Genomic DNA, 12,981 nt, shown 5'->3' with positions numbered 1-12,981 from the left:
ATGAAGTCCGCTGGCATCATTTGGAGGCGGCGGCGGGGACATAGTCTCTTAAGGGTTTCCTCCGAGATAATGGAGATGGAGGAACCCGAGTTCACTTCCATGATGCAGGGGGCACCCTCGATGAGGACCGACATTTTGACTTTGTCTGGGGCTGCGAGGGGCAAGTTTAATACCTGCAGGCTGGTGGACACCGTTGTGTGAGCATCCGTAGAGTCGTGGTGCGCTGACGGTTGCCGGCAGCTGTTCTTGGCCCAGCAAGCCCGAGCAATGTGGCCTGTCTTTCCGCAGCTGCGGCAGTCCAGGTTGCGGTACGGACAGTCCCTCCTCTCGTGGGGGTCGCTGCAGCTGGCGCATCTGGTAATGGGGGCCCTCTCCGTCGTTCGTTGCTTCAAGGGGGCCCTTGGGTCTGTCCTTTGTGGTCACCGGAGCTGGAAAGCGTCTTCCTCTTTTCGGTCCCCCGGCTCCGTTTCTTCTTGGTGTACTGCCTCTCCACGTGGGGGGCTGTATGCTCTTGTGGCCCTCTCGAAGGCCGTCGCCTCGTTGAAGGCTTGTTGGAGGGTGAGCTCTTCCTTGGCGAACAGCTTCTGCTGCAGCCTTTCGTCTTGGAGGCCCCAGACGAACCTGTCCCTCAGGGCCTCTTCCCTTTTGTTGAACTCGCAGTTCTCCGTGATCTGTCAGAGAGCGGCCAGATAGACTGCCGCTGTCTCTCCGGACTTCTGATCCCTCTTGTGGAAGAGGAATCAGCGGGCCATGATGGATGGTTGGGGCGCGAAATGCCCTGTGAGGAGTCTGATGACCTCCCCGTATGTCCTTTCGGTGAGCTTCGCTGGGGCCGAGAGCCCTCGGGCGATCTCGAAGGTCGCCTCTCCACAGATGCTCAACAGGACATTCCACATTCTGTTGTCGTCTGTAATTAAGTTGGCCCGCAAGTAGCAGTCAACTCGTTCGGTATACGTTTCCCACCTCTCGGGGTGGTCCGGGTTGAACTCGGCAAGATGGCCCGTCGTTACACTATTGTTCGCCATGGTGGCGGTGGGCTTCTCGGTTCTTGCGGTTCAGCGCCTTCCTCATCTTCGGCTAGGTCGGATTCCTCCCACGGACGCCTCCCTAGCTACATCCCACCTTCGTCGCCAGTGTAATGTACTCAGAGACGAGATGTGTTGAAGGCAACATGCTTTATTGGATGGTACATTACGGAACTGGAACACGCGGGCCGGGCCCCGCTTTATATACATTCATCCCGGAACAGCCCCCCAGCTGGCCAGCCCAATCCTGGCCAGTCAAAGTTCCCGCCACTGATCTTGATATGCGGAGTCTTTCCCGCGCTGTGCTCGGTGACTGTGGGACTTCCCCTAGTCGCCCTTACTTGCGGGACCGCGTGGTGCTTTGTTTAAGCACAAGACACTACATAGAGATACCAAATTTGCAGCATAGCATCCGATGCCTCTCCTCAGAACACCCTCTACGTTTCAAATATATTTGGACCAGGAGGTTCAATTCTGTGAATCCCAAAATAAGGTACCCCTATCCATTATTTCTAATGGAGGGAAGGCATTTAAAAGGTGTTCAGTCCCTTTAAATGTGATGGCTAGAACTCCCTTTGGAATTCAATTGTGCTTGTCACAACCTTGCTCCTGGCTCCATCCCAATGTCTCCTGACTCAATGACCAAAGTCCCCAGATATTTCTTGAATTGGACTTAGCCACTCTAGTATTTCCACTTCCTGTCAATTACTGCAGCATCTTAATGGTTTGGCGATGGCTTTTTTCTTTTATACAACCATGGATTTTGGTTGCCTGAGATGTTCTGTTTTCTAGGGCTCTGTGTGTGCTAGGCAAGAGAAAGTCTTCAGTTGCACTAGAGGACAAGGAAAGGGAAAGAGAGGAAGGAAAATAGAGCTGGAAACACAGCCTGACTCTCCTTCAGTGTTAGTCTGCTATGCAAATGAAAAACGGGGTAGTACTTATAGTTCTCCCATGTCTATTGCGACAGGGTATGATGTACCAGAAGAGCCCCGTGGTCAGGGCTGGCTCGCCCACTAGGCAAACTAGGTGGTTGCCTAGGGCACCGAGAGGAGTGGGGGTGGCACTCTCCCCCCCAGTGTCCCAGGCAAGTGCTTAGCTTACCTCCCTCTCCCCCGCTGCTGCCATGACCGCTGCTAGCCCCCGGCCGCTGCTGGCAGCCCCCCCGGTGCGGCGTCCTGCCCACCCATGTCCCCCCAGCGCTTCGCTTGCCTCCCCACCGCCAATAAAAGCGGCAGTGCTCCGCTCACTTGCTCCCTTCTCCCTGCTCCCCAGCTAAAAGTAAGCTTTCCAGCTTCGCAGCTCGCACCTGCACATTTTATCTCTTAATAAAACACGCCGGCACAGGCTGCGAAGCCAGCAAAGCTTACTTTTAGCAGGCAAGCAGGGGGAAGGGAGCGAGCAAGCGGAGTGCCACCGCTTTTAGGGGTGGCAGGTAGATGAGCAGAGCACCAGGGGGCGGGCGGGACACCGCACGGTGGGGTGGGCAGGGCACCAGAATGCGGCATTTGAGCCGGTTCTGGCATTGCAATTGACATGTGGGGAAGAGAGGGAGGGGGCATGCAGCCACAGGGGGGGAGCCATGGGGGTGCTTTGGGGGGGGGCGCCAGGCAGCAAGTCTGCTTAGCTTGCCTCTCTTCCCCCCCGCTGCTGCCGTGGCCGCTGCTGGTGCAGAGTGGTAAGCTACAGTACTGCAGTCTTAGTTCTCTGCTCACGACCTGAGTTCGATCCCAGCAGAAGCTGGGTTCAGGTAGCTGGCTCAAGGTTGACTCAGCTTTCCATCCTTCTGAGTTTGGTAAAATGAGTACTCAATTTGCTGGGGGGATGACTGGGGAAGGCAATGGCAAACCACCCTGTAAAAAGTCTGCCGTGAAAACGTCATGATGCAACGTCATCCCAGAGTCAAAAATGACTGGTGCTTGCACAGGGTACCCCTATCCATTTTATGCTGTACCAGACATCAGTGAAAATAGGTGAAATGAATAGGCTTTCTTTGAGATGTAAGATTTCCAGAAAATGTGAAGCCATTGGGGGGGGGGGGGGGGTGTTGGTTTCCTGTGATTTTTTTTTTCCAGAAAAAAAGTTAAAATGGAGGGGGGATGTTTGAAGTGTATGAAATCCTTATTTTCCGATCGAACATAAACATTTCACTGTTTTAACAACAGCATTCATCATTTATAATATAGGAAGCATATAAAATTGTACTATTTGCCATAATCCTGGAATTTCAAAGTATAAATGTCTTCGTTTTTGACAAGCAAAACTGCAAATATACCCAATACATGAGAGAGACAGCATGCTGCTAAACCCTATGCTGCCTTAGCACATAGAACTTCATTTTTGCCGAGATATAGGGGAGGAAATAAAAGCTGAAGTTAAAAAAAACAAATTTGAAGTCATTGGTCATAGAAGGGTTAATTCTGCTTAGAACTGCACTGTTCGTTTTTTGGTCTTATAATTGTATCCCTATGTGCCTTTTTAACTTTTGCTAGGGGGTGGGGGTAAAAAATCCTTCTACCAAAGAAAAAGGGAAAGCAATAGTCACTGATTCTACCTCCCATGGTAGATTCCCCTGAGGTAGTCCAGACCTCCAAAGGCTCATGGGGAAATTTATATACCCAGTGTTCCAGTAACACAAGATAGTCTATGGAAATATTGGTTTTATGACAATATTGTGCAATTATTTATACTAATGTGCTACACAGGTTCCTGTGGTGGCAGTCATGACAACAGGAGGCGGGACAAGATCATTTACCACAACACTTGGCAGTTTAAGGGGTCTGCAAAAATTAAATCTCCTAGATTGTGTTACATACATATCTGGTTTGTCTGGGACATCCTGGTAAGTGGCTCTAAATGTGGATTTTTAGTGAAGGATGCTACTGTTGTGCTGATAATGTCTCTTTAATGGTAAGGAACACTCCATCTGTTACTCCTATAAAGTTAAAAGCTATATGCACCTTTCATTCATTTGAGTTCCTCAATGAGAGATATTTCACATATTCAGGTTTTAAAGGTGTACTCCCAATATGTTATATGACTTAAATGACAGCAATGTGTGTTTCCAGCTGTGTTGTACAAATGTGCATGCTAGTGACTTAAGACACACATTTTGCCACTATTTAACTTGCAAAGCAGTCCTGAACTGCAAAAGATATTTATCAAAAAGATTTATTTTAAAAATATCATTAAAGAAAAGGATTTTGCAAAGTTTGGATAATGTATTGTACTAGTTGGAGTGCAAGTAATCCTCAAAGGACATTAATACAAATAAATACTTTACTAGAAAACATAAGGAAGGGTTACATTGGAATGAAAATAATGAATATCCCACCTAAATTACCTCTTGTCTACATGCTAGGCCAGACTGTTGTTGTCTGATAAAAGTATTCTATGTTCTGAGAGATGAGAACAAAGGAAAATTTACCCCAGTCTCCTTGTGTATATGACAACTTGCATGTGACATTAGTCTAGCCAATAGGAATTCTCAAACACGACTGTTAATTGGTTCTAAGCTAACTAGCTAAGAATTAGCATGCATAAACAAACAGGTTAACTCTTTCATGACTGAATGAGTGACATTTGCAATATCCCAACAGTATATCATCATCCTGTAGATATTTATTTGTATTTTTTAATGTACACTGAGGACTACTTAGTCTGGGGGTTTTAATCTAGAGGCCAAATTCAAAGTCTATGTTTTTAATCTGCATTTATTGCACTCAACAATATTTTTTTTTATTTTAAGGCATTTTAAATCCTGTTCAACCTTTATGATACCTAGGGTGTGGTCACACGTACCATTAGTGGCGACACAGTTCCATCTCGCTGATGGATTAAATATGTTCATCCATGTATCCACATCTGGCAATCGAGCATCATCCAGGGTCATTCCGACTTGCTGCGGATCAGTGCTGCATTAATTTGACAGCACAGAAATTCCGGCCCTTTTTCAAAAAAGCAGCACAAGATCGGCTTTTTCTTGTTTGGACAGCTCATGCGCAATACTGCCCCTTGGAATGTTTACCACCCTTCCCACCTTTAAAAAAAAAAAAAAAAAAAGCCCCAGCAGACATGCGCATTGCCAGATCATCTGGGAATCTGAGGTGACACTTCTGCTTCTCCAATCAACACAGGATCGGAGGGGGGGGATGTTATCCCACTATTCAGAATAGAAAAAAAATCTTTTTTTTCAATGTGGAGGATTTCCAGATATCATTGTCACTGCCAATTTCTAGGAAAGTAATTCCTGGCAGTTCCTTGGTTTGAAACGGCAACATTAATTCTGGAAACTTTCCCCCTTCCCCCCTGCCTCTGAAACAATGTTTGATTTCTCACCTCCAAACAGTTGGGCGCATGTTCAATGGACCCCCCCCTCCCAGAAATCACCATATGATCACGCATGCTCCAAGAAAAGAGCGTGATAGTATTGGATTCTGAACGCTCAACATCAGAATGAGTAGCATTCTTGGATGCTCGTCTGAACGACCCTGCATTGAATCAATATTCAGTGGTTCAAATTTGAGCGCTACACACCCGCTTTTAATGTGACATGTGACCGCAACCCTAGTGCAGTTTTTTTGGTTGGTTTATATTTTCAATGTATTCTTATTTCCCTTTCTACACATGTTTACCCAATAAGTGTACACTATTTCCAGGTCTATATATTTCATATGTGCACTTTGTATGCATGGGCACTCTTTTAGAAGTTATCTTGAAGAAGGAGGATTTATAGAAATTATGCCCATTAACTCCATTCTTGCTCCCTGTGTATGTTCACACTGCACATACAGCCACCCTGAGGCTGCTTCAGCGGGGAGGGCAGGATATAAATTAAAATTTATTATTATTGTTATTATTATTATTATACAAGCTGGGCATGAGCCTGTTGGTAATTCATATGAGTAGCTGCTTCATATTGTAAAGAGGGGTTGATCTAGAAAGCATTTTGATGCTTTGTCTCTTGTATTCATGAACCCCATTTGGGATCTCCTATAAGGAAACAATGTAGGGACAATCTTCAGGTCACACACTCATCTTTTCTACTACAAAACTCAAAATGACAGGACTATGGCTATAGGGTATCACACATCTTCCTTTTTATGCTTACTATTTTTTCATTAATGTACTATACTTCTTCAGGGCCATGGCACACTTGTACAGACACGCTTACTGGTCCCATGGGAATCTGGATGAGCTTATAAATGAGGCTAAGAAACATGTAACCAAGAGCAAGATGGGTATTTTTTCCATTGATCGTGTGAAATATTATCATCAGCAGTTGAATCAACGGAAACAAGAAGGATATAAAACAACTTTTATTGATCTCTGGGGACTCATCATAGAATATTTGCTAAATGAAGGGGTACAGTATCAAATTTTTATTCCAAAGAACTACAGGTATTTATTTATTTATTTGAAATATTTATATTCCAGCCTCTTCTCTAAGGAAACCAGGCTCCAAGGTTATGTAACAAAATTAAGCAATTCAAAACAACTGATAGCCGCCCTGAGCCTGCTCCGGCGGGGAGGGCGGGATATAAATAAAATGTGAATGAATGAATGATAAATAATGACAGTATAGCATTAAAACACCTATCAAAACTGCCAGCAGAAACATGAATTTAAAAGTAAAGACATCATAAGAGGACGAAGTCCCAAAATGGGAACAGTTGCTGAAGGCTGGAAGGATTTCTGCCTCATTGGAGGGAAGGAACTAGGCATGAGCATGGAATACAAAAACGATTTTTTGTATTGGTTCATGCGATCGCCTGAACCAGAGGTTCATTTCATTTCATGATTCATAGGGTTGCCCAAACCAGTTTGTGGTTCATTGTTTTGTTTGGTTCAGGAAATGTAAAACTCACCCGAACTCTTCAGCAAGCTGTCCTCCACCCACCCTCCAAATTTGGCAAAGATTGGATTTGAAATGTCTGAGTTATAGACCCCCAAAGCAGGTGCCCCCAGCAAAGCTCATCTTCAGCTCTCACGATGAAAACTAACTGTTCTCTCTTTGTGCTGCAATGCAAAGTGAAAGCAGCAGAATCAGGGTGACTGCTCCCATAGAGCAGAATGGGAGCTCCTGGAACTGGAATAACAAGCATGGTGTATATGGTCACTATTTGTTTGGGTTTAATTTCAGGGGGAAACATAGTGAAGGAAATAAATATATCATAATTTGAGATAGATGGGCAGATCTATCCTTCTTTAATTGTGGAATGCTGAGAGTAATTAATTGAGACCCTGTTGTTACGCTTCCATCTCCTCTCAAGTGTGGAGGTTATGGTACAGCACCCTTTTCTTTAACGTAGGGTGATTGGCTATGCAATGTATATCTCCTTTGACCCCAAACCAGAGAAATACATTTCAATGTATGATTCCAAATTACATTACATAGTACTATTAATTGCGTTGTATTACAAATTGCTATTCCAATTTAATCTTTCAAATAAAACAAGGAAAAGAAATATAGCCCTTCTGGGTAAGAATACAGATGAAAGGGCTGAATGAATTTAGCTTATATAGTGAGATAAGAAATCAATATTCCTATTAAGTCCTGGGAATTCCATTGTTCTGTATGCTGCAATAACTTGCAATTTAATAATTTCCCTTTCTAGTCTGTTCCTGAAGGTCCTTTATAATAAATTAGCTACTTTGAGGTTACCCATTGAATGTCCTGGAATATAAAGAAAGTGTCATGCCCCTCCAAGGGGAGGGGTTCCCCATAGAGCCAGATTAACAATTAGACCAAGTAGGCACTGGCCTATGGGCCCCCATGCCTTTAGGGCTGACTTTTCCTCTCCCCCCCCCCTGCTTTCAGCCCTCCCAGCTTGCACGAGCAGCCAGCAACTTAGCTGCTCTTTGCCCAACTTGCCTGTTGCGACTGCTACTGGCATTGTCACCAAGTTTGTCTCTCTCTGCCTCTCCCCTGCAGTTTAGTAAAAGGGGCTTTTAAGAAGGTGCAGTGGGGGCCATGAGTGATGGGGCAGGCACTCAGACTCTGAGATAATTTGCAACACCCCCCCCCCCAAGATTTTGACTTCTTAGAGGCCTCCACAGGGTTTAATCTGGCATTGATTTCCTGCCATTCAACTTGTAGCCAGGTGGGCCATAGGTTTTCTGGGTAGAGGCTGCCAAGGGGAGGGAAGGAGGGCAAGGTAAAGTTGCAGAACAGATAAAGGTAGGTCAGCTGATGGATGGAAAGAAGAGTAGGACACCGGAAATGGGGGAGAGGCTATAGGGGCATTCAGAGAATAGAAAGAGGAAATAGGAAGCAGGAGGAAGAGTTGCCAGCCACTGACTGCAAACTGGGGGGAATCCAAGGAGCAGAAACATGGGGTGTTGCTGCCAGGCAATGGAGTTACATTACTTCATTTCCTTGGAAGTGACATAATATCTCGCTAGGCATCAATTAAAATTCTATGGTCACCCGTAGAGTTTCTGCTAATTCTTAGAGACATGTGATGTCACTTCTAGGTTATCCTCAGAAGTAACATAATGCCATCCAATTAAAAAATTTTCCCCTCCCACCAGTCACCAGAGTGCTGGTGGGCAATGGGACTTGCGGGTGGAAAATCTCCTGCCCCCAGCAGGCAAATGGTAAACCTAGTGGGAAATGAGATGGTGCCACAAATCCTCATGGACTCCCCACATGTCCTTGTATATACTCATCAGTCTTGAAAGACCTGTAGATGACACAGTCATGTAAGTCTTCATGAATATGTTCATGGACTTTTTATAGATAAGCAGAGTTGAGTGAGATTCATATTGATAGCAAAAGCTTTTCCTCCCCTCCCTGTAAGCCAAAATGCCCTCAAAATGAGGTTGGGGAATTATCAGGTGGGCACCTGGCTCACTCAGGATCTTTTTACCTATGTATACAAGGTTCACATCCAGAAAGTAATGCTTAAAATATTAGGGACTCTAATTAAGTAAAAACAATTAAAATTTATTAAGAAAAATATAGGCTTCCATACAAGATAAAATACTCATCAAAACACACATACAGTCCTAGGAAACATAGATAGAGAGATAGGGGAACACATGGGTAGACAAACAGGGTGATATTTACCTATCATAGTCTTCAAGAAGGCTCCAATGGCGACGTAAGAGGATGGGGGAACTGGACCCAAAACTGTGGCCAGAATTGGGGATGGATCTAGACAGTGGAACTGGGATACTGCTAGATGCACACATGTGGGGAGCTGTGTTACAGGTTATAAAGACTACCTTGAGCCCTTAGGGGATGGGAGGTACAGGGGTGGATGACAGGTGGTCAGCTGGTACATGACCTCAGAAAAGGGGAGGCTCTGCAGTGACCATAAGGGCTGGACTACTGCGACAACCAATAGAAAGTTCATTGGTGGCACCTAATTGGGTGCTTGCTCTTAACCAATGGACTTGCCTGGATCCTGGATACCTGAGTGAACTTTCAGGTTGAAATGGACCAGGGAGAGGCTCCAAAATGACAGTTGGGGAGAAGAATAGAGAGATTACTTGGGTGGGGAGATGCTTAGGACTATTGGACTTATCTGAAAGGGTGACAATAGAGGGTCAAATCATGGCCTAGGTAACACTCAGTTTGTACAAAGGAACTTGGCTCTGGCTGAAGATGGTCTTCCTCTTCTTTAGTTTTCTTCCTGGCACCAGTCTTTGTCCTGAGTTCTGTTGGACAAAGGCTTGAGTGGTCTGGCAGGATCCACGCCCAAGATAAGCTTGATTGCTTTTATGCAGAAGTTGAAGCAGCTGTTGGATATGGAGTCAGGAAAACAAGATGGATTCTGGTGGTGTTAGCTTTTGGTTCATGGAAACAGGCTGGAAACTGTTTGCCTGTACAGTTCATGGTGGTGTGGCTTCTTCCACTGCAGCAGCCAAGACTGGGCACGCAAGGAACAGCTGGAAGCTCGTCTGTAGTTCTGGGTAACACCCATCCAGAGATGTAGAATGCTGCTGCAAAGCTGAGGCTTATAGTATCCACATAAGCCTTAGCAACCATGGGCAAAGTCCACTTCTTAGAGCAGATGTGTGTGAGTCAAAACTCCAGGCACCCTGGCAACCATACTGGTGATCACGATGTCCATATGTATGAAAAGTAGGGGGCTTTTCCTTATATCCCATATAGTGAATTTACACTTAAAAGACTCATGAGGAATTAACCCTCTGCCTTAACTCCCTCCCATGCTAACCTGCCCAAAAAGAAGAATTTACAGTTTGATTTCCAAATATATCTGAATATGTGAGTGATATCTCACAAAAGCTCATATTGAAATAAATGTTGGTAGTCTTTAAGGTGCCACTGGACTTTTATTAAAGTCCAAACTACTCATGATGTATTCAGCCCTATATTTATTAACATAATACTTGTCCTAGAATAATTGAATAACATCACTCAGATAAGCTTATACAGTCAAGGAATTTTCTTGTTGTTTGCTTTTTATATTTATTCCATTGCTTTCTTGGTAACATTCTTTTCTTTCCCCCCTTTACATACAGAAAGATAACCACAAGCTCTCAGAACAGAGAGAAGCTTTGATAGAAGGTCAGAACCCACTGCCAATCTATGTAGCTCTTAATATCAAGGAAAAGTACAGCACTCAAGACTTTAAAGGTAAAGGACAGACTTCAAGGAAAGGGAATACAAATATTTATCTTTCATAGCAATTAAATGAATTCTCTATTAGAATCTGGTTGGAATCTACTATTCTTGAATTACAAATTATATTAATAAATAGGAGTCTTAGGCCATTTCTGTTAGCAAAACTGAGTTCTAGAGCTCATTGAATCAGTTGCATGTTCTTTGTCCAATGCAAGCTGTAGACAATAAACACCTATGATAGAATAAAAACATGTTTATCTATAAAATGCCACAAAACTTCTGTTTATTTTTGCCTAAATTATATTAGATTAATTAGAACCCATATATTAATTTTGTGTTGAAATTTGACCCTTAGAATCTATGCTTACCTTTTAAAAACTAGTACCACATCCAATACAAAAAATCTTTCTCACTGATTTTGTTTTCTTCAACCTGAGGATTTTTTGTATTACATTGACTGAGGTTTAATGTGCACGAGTGATGGTGAAGGCTGAAATATCAGAACTAGGGTTTATGGTAGCAGTTCATTTAAGTTACTGAATACTTCTACAGTGTGCTCTGTGAATAAATACCTATTATTTTAGTATAGATCCAAGTGGGCAGCCGTGTTGGTTTGAAGCAGTTGAACAAAGCAGGAGTCAAGTTGCACCTTTAAGACCAACCAATTTTTATTTAGAACGTAAGCTTTCGTGTGCTCTTAAGCACACTTCATCAGACGAGGAATCCAGCACAGTGAGCAAAGCCATACATAGCTGAGCAGAGCCATACATAGCTGGTAGGCAGTGGCCCAGAATGCAACATGGTACAATGACAGAATAGTAAAATTAACAAATTGAGCAAACCTTTCATCTGAGTAGCATGAGCATGCTAAAGCAACAAAACAGCAGTATGCAGTAAAATTAACAAATTGAGCAAACCTTTGATCTGAGTAGCAAGAGCATGCGAAAGCAACAAAACAGTAGGGTTCAATATATGTAATGGGATAAGCAACCAAAGTCCCTGTTTGAGTGTGTCAATACAGCTAAAAGAGAAATACATTGGATAGTGATGTTCTTGTCCACCTAATTTACTTTTTAACATGTAAGCATAATTCTAGTTTGCCATAGGAAAAAGGAATACAATAAAATATAGTGAAAATTGGTAAAGCATACGTAATGAGATATACAGCCAATATCCCTATTTTGAGTATGTCAATACAAATAATTATACTGATACACAATTCTAAAAAAGAAACACATTGGAATACTGTGGATGTATAGCTATACTCACTGAGAGTGGGTTTAGCATCTGTAATGAGATAAAAAACCAATATCCCTGTTCAGTCCCGGGGAGGTGTTTGTTCCAAGTTTCATAGTAATTTGTAAATTCAGCAATTTCTCTTTCCATTCTGTTCTTGAAGTTCCTTTGCAGTAAAACAGCTACTGACAAATTGTTTTAGCATGTTAGCTATATCATTGTTAGTATAGTAATGTGTTTATAATTTACTAACTGTTTGGTCAAAACAGGGGTGAGATTATAACAGTATTAAGTAGGAAAAAGGACAGATTATGCTACCTATGCTCCAGTGGGCTGCATTTGCCTAGCAGTATCTTCTCTTCCTCCTTTTTAGGGAACAATTTTCCATCAAAGTTATTTGCCATGAATTTGTAGAAGCTTTAAATACTGATTTGCTTTGAAAAGTGCTCCTAATGAAAACCCCATTAGTTCCTTTTTTGTTCTTTCACAGTTCCACAGTGTTATTTAAATGACTGATTGCTCAGAAAAAAAGGATCTGAAATTGGATTTTTTTAAACCAAATATCTTCATATCGCATGGCAAACATTCTTTAAAACTAAGAGCACTTACAAAAGCAGATGGATGTCACAAGTTTGCAGTTTATAGGGGGGAAGTAAAAAATCCCAGTGGGCTCACCCAGAGTATGTATAGAACATAGCCACATATTTTCATATGGACCATCACATTTATCACTGGCTGAAAATTTGGTTTAAAAGCTATCAACTGACAAATTGTACTTTGCTGAAAATGGTTTGCTACAAAGCAGACCTCTAGTACAGTATATCACAGGGTTGTCAAACATGCGGCCTGAGGGCTGAATCAGGCCCCTGGAGGGCTCCTATCAGACCTATGAGCAACTCACTGTCATCTGGTTCCTTCTCTCTCTCTTGCTTCCTTCTGCATCACAGCTTGCTTTCCCAGGCTTGCTCAATCACACATGAGGTCAGGGCTGGATTAACAATTAGGCCAAGTAGGCACTGGCCTAAGGGCCCCCATACCTTTAGAGGCCCCGCCTTCCCCCCCATTTACCCCTTGCTTGCAGCCCTCCCAGCCTGTATACTCAGCCAGCAACTCAGCCACTCTTTGTCC

At 43.4% G+C, this 12,981-nt stretch overlaps 1 protein-coding gene across 1 annotated transcript in view; it reads left to right on the top strand.

Moving 5' to 3' along the window:
- LOC132589608 (cytosolic phospholipase A2 epsilon-like) overlaps positions 1-12,981 on the top strand; it is an 85,076-nt gene that overhangs the window by 57,661 nt on the left and 14,434 nt on the right. The window contains exons 13-15 of the mRNA XM_060262359.1: positions 3,728-3,864; positions 6,165-6,387; positions 10,515-10,629. Coding sequence (XP_060118342.1) covers positions 3,728-3,864; positions 6,165-6,387; positions 10,515-10,629 — 475 coding nt within the window. The remainder of the gene's footprint in view (positions 1-3,727; positions 3,865-6,164; positions 6,388-10,514; positions 10,630-12,981) is intronic.

Source organism: Heteronotia binoei, chromosome 21 (genome assembly GCF_032191835.1).
Source record: "Heteronotia binoei isolate CCM8104 ecotype False Entrance Well chromosome 21, APGP_CSIRO_Hbin_v1, whole genome shotgun sequence".
Lineage (NCBI taxonomy): Eukaryota > Metazoa > Chordata > Lepidosauria > Squamata > Gekkonidae > Heteronotia > Heteronotia binoei.
Note: the sequence above shows the minus strand (reverse complement) of the source record. Positions and strands in the feature narration are given on the sequence as shown.